Here is a 6,476-nt window from a genome sequence, read left to right as displayed (position 1 = left end):
TGATTCAGTATTAATATGCAATCCATATTCAGATTTCTCCAATTATTGAAAAAACTCTGTATAGCTCCTGTGGCTGCTGCAACAAATTACTACAAACTCAGTGGTTTTAAAACAACAGTCATTTATTCTCTTACAGTTTTGCGGGTCTGAAGTACAAAATAAATTTTACTCAGAAGAAATCAAGGCTGCATTCCCTCCAGAGGCCTTAAGGGGGAGGGTCTATTTCCATGCCTTTTCCAGCTTCTACAGGTTTATTTCTGGTTTATGGTCCCTTCCTTCTATCTTCAAAGCAAGCAGCCTATTAATCTTCAAATCTCTCTCTGCTTCTACACTTGACTTTCTTGCCTCTCCTATACTGAATGTGGTGATTACATTTGGGGCCTACCTGGATAATCCGGCATAATCTCTCAATCTCAGAATTACATCTGCAAAATCTCCTTGGCTATATAAGGTAATACTCAGGCTCTAGGGATTAGGATATGGACATATTTGGGAGCCACATTTAGCCTGCCACAGCCATTGACTAATGTTATGGGTTGAGTTGTGTCCCCCTGAAAGATATGTTGAAGTCTAACCCCTAGTTCCTTAGAATTTTGCCTTCTTTGGAAATAGGGTCTTTGCAGATGTAATCAAGTTAAAATGAGGTCGTTAGGGTGGGCCCTAATCCAGTATGACTGATACCCTTATAAGAAGACATGGAGACGGCGGGGTGCGGTGGCTCACGTCTGTAATCTCAGCACTTTGGGAGGCCAAGGCAGGTGGATCACCTGAGGTCAGGAGTTCGAGGCTAGCCTGACCAACATGATGAAACTCCATCTCTACCAAAAATACCAAATTAGCCAGGTGTGCTGATGCATGCATGTAATCCCAGCTACTCAGGAGGCTAAGGCAGAAAAATTGCTTGAACCCGGGGGGGGGCCGGAGGTTGCAGTGAGCCAAGGTCATGCCATTGCACTCCAGCCTGGGCAACAAGAGAGAAACTCCATCTAAAAAAAGAAAGAGAAAACATGGAGACATACATTAAAAGACTGAGGTAGGGATTACAGTTATGCTGCCACAAACCAAAGGACAAATGGGGCTACCAGACACTGAAAGACAAGAGTCTTCCCCTAGTGGGTTTGGAGAGAGCATGGCCCTACCAACACTTTGATTTCAAACTTCTGGTCTCTAAAACCATGAAAGAATAAGTTTCTGTTGTTTTACGCCATACAGTTTATGGTACTTTGACAGCCCCAGGAAATTAATACAACTACTAAAATTTTTAAATTTAGTTTATTTAAAAATTTTAAATAACACTTCACATCTAAAATAAAAAAACCCTGGACATTCTTCCTGTGATGGTAATATTAGTCTTTAGCCTTAAGTATTGATTTTCAACATTTGGACATTTGTTCCAAATATGTAATAGGAGCAACTCTGTCCTAATAGACCCCATTTGACTTCTTTGAGACCTTTCACGAAAGATCTTTCCTTGTATCCAGGAAATTATTTATTATTCCTGAAATATTTCAAGATTCAAACTGGTATAAGCAAATATGTCAGACAAATTGGCTTAACTGGAAGTCCAAAGGTACAGCAGGGATCCAAGGTTGGCCGAACTCCATGAGTGGCTCAGTTCTCTGATTCTCCCACACTGTGCCCTCCTCTGCATTTTGTCTATAATCATTCTTGCCTTCATACCTAAAGACAGTCCATCCTGCTGCTGCCTCTTGAAAACAAATAAGCTGCTTTCCCAAAAGATAATAGCATGCTACACTCCCCTGCTGAGTTAGTCAGTTGTTAACTCAGTTCACGTCCTGAAATTAAATGCCAATTAGTTTGGTCTAGATTCCTGAACCAATCACAGTAAGAAGCAGGTTGGGACAACAAACGAATCAGGCCAACCCTAAGAACTGTGGGCAAAATGCGTTTCTGGGAAACACATGTGGCAGCACTGTAACAGAAACAGAATTATAAATACAAATACTACCTAGTCAATAACATACATTATAGGACTATGAACTACTCAGACCTCATGACAAACACGTGAGTAATAAAGTCTAGAAAAATACTTTTAAGGTGATGTCCATCATTCCCATTGCTGTGTTCACAGTTCACAGGTAGATCCTGAAGACAGGCTTGTGTTGTCTTTACTGAACTCTAGATCCATCTCTCAAACTTTCAACTGCACATATCCACTTGAACAGCAAAGAGCTGCTCAAATTTCAAGCAGAACTCTGGATCTCCCTTCAGTGTCCCAACGAGTATCTTCTCCCAGTGTTCGATCCTAATAGTACCACGATCTACACAGCTGCTCAAGCCAAAAATCTAGGGGTTTCAGTTACCTAAATGCTGTTCCTCAGCCACATCTATTCTATGTCAAAGATAAAATCCAACATTTCTGTTTCCATTACCACCACTGCACTCCAACATGTTATTTATCTGGTGTTTTTCACACTTTAGCATGCATCAGCATCACCCAGAAAGCTTGTTAACACAAATAATGGAACCTGAGAATTTTCATTTTTAATAACTTCAAGTAATCCAGATGCTGCTAGTCTGGAAAGACTTTAAGACTTAATGACTGCTCCAGACCACAAAACCGCAACAGCCTCCTAATTGCTTTCCTTGCTTCTATTGTGGCCAGCCTAGGATTTATGATTCCCCAAAGCCATCAGTATAATCTTTTAAGGTTAATGAGGCTGTGTGATTCCAAATCCAGTGTTCCCAAAGCAGAGAACAAACCTAATCAACTTCCCTTGCAAATTGGTGGTTCTTCTGTTCTTCAGGCATCCCAAACTCTGGCTTCAGAAATCATACATATTTTGTTGCCATTGTATGGAACTAATAATCATTAAACTGGACAAGCTTTTCCAAGTGATAATTTTTAGGGAAAAAGTCACTATTTAATGGTATTGGGTAGATTTTAGGGTATCTCAAGTAGGAAGCACAGATGGTGTTAACGGTGTTAATTCCTGGTTATCAAAATCAAACTTCCATCTACCTGCTTAAGAAATTTTCACATGAATGGTGGTATAGGCACGTGTTTGTGAACCAACGATATAAAAACCAAGAAATTTCTCAAAACCATATATAAAAGTTGAACTATTTATTCCCTTTTAAGTACACATATGAGAGCATACAATGTATTTAATCTCTACCTTCATTTTACCACTGAAGAGCAGACACAACCTTTGTTCATATAGACAATATGATCTTACATAAGCTTACCAAAATTAACACTGCATTTCTAACCAGGAAACAATTTGCTGGGCACACATATTCACGGGTACGTAGGCAGAACAAAGACAGTTTCAAGAGCAGCCCCTAAGGCAAACCATAGCATATCTAGACCATAGTAAGATATCACTATCAATCTATGTAAGCTTACTTACAAGAACGCCTATGTGAAAAGAATATAGTTATCTGTGCTTGGTGGAGTTGTGTGCTCTCCAAAAGTTAAGCAGACGGGAAGCCAAAAATATAAACTGGGACTGACAACACAAGAAAGATTCTTTCACTGAGGGCGTTAAGCAGCCCTGGAGAGAGACTTTGGAGTCAAGCAGCCGGGACTCACTTGGAGCCGGTGTACTTGGTGACAGCCTCGGTGCCCTCGGACAAGGCGTGCTTGGGCCAGCTCGCCGGGCAGCAGCAGGCGCAGGGCCGTGGGGCTCTCGCGGGACATGATGGTGGAGCGCTTGTTGTAGTGCGCCAGGCGGGACGCCTCTCCCGCGATGCGCTCGAAGATGTCGTTGGCGAAGGAGTTCATGATGCCCACGGCCTTGGACGAGATGCCGGTGTCGGGATGGACCTGCTTCAGCCCCTTGTACATGTAGATGGAGTAGCTCTCCTAGCGGCCGCGCTTGCGCTTCTTGCCGTCTTTCTTCTGGGCTTTGGTGACGACTTTCTTGGAGCCCTTCTTGGGAGCCGGCGCGGACTTTGCAGGTTCAGGCATGGCCACACCCAAGACCGACTCTGACCCCCCGAGAACGCAGGCAGAACCGTAGTCTCGGGGTCTACCGGAAACGACTGTGCCCCTACAGAGGCCGTGCGCAGGACGCTGCGTGGTGGTTCGCGAGTTTTTCGCGGCGCCCAATGCGAGAGAGACGAGATTATGTAAATGAGTGGATTCTGGCTGAGCTATCCTATTGGCTATCGGGACAAGATTTGCTTGAGCCAATCAAAGTGCTCCGTGGACAATCGGCGTTCTGTCTATAAAAGGGTGAAGCGGCGGCTTCTTGGGTGATTTTTCCGGTCGCCAGGCAGGAGTTTCACTCGGTGACTATCTATCGCTGTCATGTCTGGTCGTGGCAAGCAAGGAGGCAAGGCCCGCGCCAAGGCCAAGTCGCGCTCGTCCCGCGCCGGCCTCCAGTTCCCGGTAGGGCGAGTGCACCGCTTGCTACGCAAAGGCAACTACGCGGAGCGGGTGGGGGCCGGCGCGCCAGTCTACATGGCGGCGGTCCTCGAGTACCTGACCGCCGAGATCCTGGAGCTGGCGGGCAACGCGGCTCGGGACAACAAGAAGACGCGCATCATCCCTCGTCACCTCCAGCTGGCCATCCGCAACGACGAGGAACTGAACAAGCTGCTGGGCAAAGTCACCATCGCCCAGGGCGGCGTCTTGCCTAACATCCAGGCCGTGCTGCTCCCTAAGAAGACGGAGAGTCACCACAAGGCAAAGGGCAAGTGAGGCTGACGTCCGGCCCAAGTGGGCCCAGCCCGGCCCGCGTCTCGAAGGGGCACCTGTGAACTCAAAAGGCTCTTTTCAGAGCCACCCACGTTTTCAAATAAAAGAGTTGCTAATGCCAGCTCCGAGAGTCCAGCGTTCCTCAGTAGTAAACAGCGAACCTGCAGCGGACGGGACGGGATGGGGTGTGTGTGTGCGCGTGTGCCCTCTTGCATCTGGAGCACGCAACTGCCTTGGGTCACCGATGAGTGGGTCCCCAGTCCTAGGACTTCCCAGCGCAGGTGGAGGCGCCAAACATCCTGGGCGCCGCCACGGTCCACTCCACACAGTCACGAACACCAGTGCCGCGGGCAGTACCCAAGGCGCTTAAGTGTTGCGCCCGGAGCGCGCGCTTCCCCAATGGTTTCCGCAGGCCATGGCCGGGCACTTAGACCTAGCCTAGCACTAGCGGGACGTGCTCCTTGCCCCCACCCCCGATGGGGAGGACCCTGAGCGGGTAGTGCTCGCCAGTGTGGCGGAGCTGGGTCTTGGCTTGACGGAGCTGACTTAAGTCTTAGTTTCTGTTTTGTTTTCCAAAGCGCCCTGGCGGCGGAGAGTAAGGGTCTCGGAGGCGGAATCTGGGGGCGGGCACCTCTCCCACCCAAAAGGTACCCGACAGGCGAAAAACGATCCGCCAAGTAGAAACTGGAGGCTGGGGGCAAATGGAAGAATGAGGGTCCATGCCGGAGCCGCAGGGCGCAGCAAGAAAGGAAGCGAAGGGCGGACAGGGAACAATCTGACAAAACTGCAATGGAAACCGACTTTCACCCTGAAGGAAAGGGGAAAAACAAGCTTGCAAAACTTGGCCAACTGGAAAGTAGAAAGTGAGGCGGGTGGGCGGGATTAGGGAGGACTCTGCCCAAGCCAACCGGTGACTTTAGGGCGGGTGACGTCACATCCAATGGACAGCCAGCGCGGGATTTTCAATTCTTGTTCCGCCCAATCGGGAAAAGACTGTGCTTATAAAGACGGCTGCCGCGGGGCCAGCGGCTCGTTTCTCTCCCCGCCGCTGCGCTGGTAAGCTTGTGTTTTGGTTCGCTATGGCCCGTACTAAGCAGACTGCCCGCAAGTCGACCGGCGGCAAGGCCCCGAGGAAGCAGCTGGCCACCAAGGCGGCCCGCAAGAGCGCGCCGGCCACGGGCGGGGTGAAGAAGCCGCACCGCTACCGGCCCGGCACCGTGGCCCTGCGGGAGATCCGGCGCTACCAGAAGTCCACAGAGCTGCTGATCCGCAAGCTGCCCTTCCAGCGGCTGGTACGCGAGATCGCGCAGGACTTTAAGACGGACCTGCGCTTCCAGAGTTCTGCCGTGATGGCGCTGCAGGAGGCCAGCGAGGCCTACCTGGTGGGGCTGTTCGAAGACACGAACCTGTGCGCCATCCACGCCAAGCGCGTGACCATTATGCCCAAGGACATCCAGCTGGCCCGCCGCATCCGTGGCGAGCGGGCTTAAGAAGTGCGCGTTCGGTCGGAGGTTCCATCGTATCCAAAAGGCTCTTTTCAGAGCCACCCACATCAGCACTTGGAAGAAGCTGTACCGCTCGCCCTCCGTGCTCCTCCGGCAGTAGAGCGGGGAAGGCACTTCCGGTTACGTCCCCAACAAAACACCGGGTCGGTTGACAAGTCAGGTCCCCTGCTGCGGTGCCATGTTGAGCTCTGCCGACTTCGGCCAGTTGGCCTATCCGGGCTGCGGCCGCTTTCCTGGGCGCCGGCTTGGGGGCTTTGGCGGTCCGGCTCTTCCCGCGCGTGACCGGGGCCCTGCGTGGCGGGGGG

The 6,476-nt window shown here is 50.0% G+C and overlaps 2 protein-coding genes and 1 pseudogene across 3 annotated transcripts in view; 2 read left to right on the top strand and 1 right to left on the bottom strand.

The window, feature by feature from the left end:
* Positions 1–3,552: 3,552 nt before the first annotated feature.
* On the bottom strand, positions 3,553–3,946 carry LOC105526279 (annotated as a pseudogene).
* A 123-nt stretch (positions 3,947–4,069) lies between these two features.
* Positions 4,070–6,476, top strand: part of LOC105526275 (histone H2A type 2-A) — a 5,940-nt gene continuing 3,533 nt past the window's right edge. The window contains exon 1 of one of the 2 annotated variants that reach the window (XR_001004058.1): positions 4,070–4,777. Coding sequence is in view for 1 of the 2 variants with exons in the window: in XM_011962218.1 (XP_011817608.1) it covers positions 4,277–4,669 (393 nt within the window). In the remaining variant the exon portion in view is untranslated. Of the gene's footprint in view, positions 4,815–6,476 lie in introns of those variants that run through there. The other variant, XM_011962218.1, reaches the window with a different exon arrangement.
* LOC105526283 overlaps positions 5,458–6,476 on the top strand; it is a 26,055-nt gene continuing 25,036 nt past the window's right edge. Inside the window, exons 1-2 of the mRNA XM_011962227.1 lie at positions 5,458–6,150; positions 6,272–6,431. Coding sequence (XP_011817617.1) covers positions 5,746–6,150; positions 6,272–6,431 — 565 coding nt within the window. The 5' untranslated portion in view covers positions 5,458–5,745. The remainder of the gene's footprint in view (positions 6,151–6,271; positions 6,432–6,476) is intronic.

This window comes from Colobus angolensis, unplaced genomic scaffold, assembly GCF_000951035.1.
Source record: "Colobus angolensis palliatus isolate OR3802 unplaced genomic scaffold, Cang.pa_1.0 Scaffold584, whole genome shotgun sequence".
NCBI lineage: Eukaryota > Metazoa > Chordata > Mammalia > Primates > Cercopithecidae > Colobus > Colobus angolensis.
This window is presented reverse-complemented; position numbering and strand designations above follow the sequence as displayed.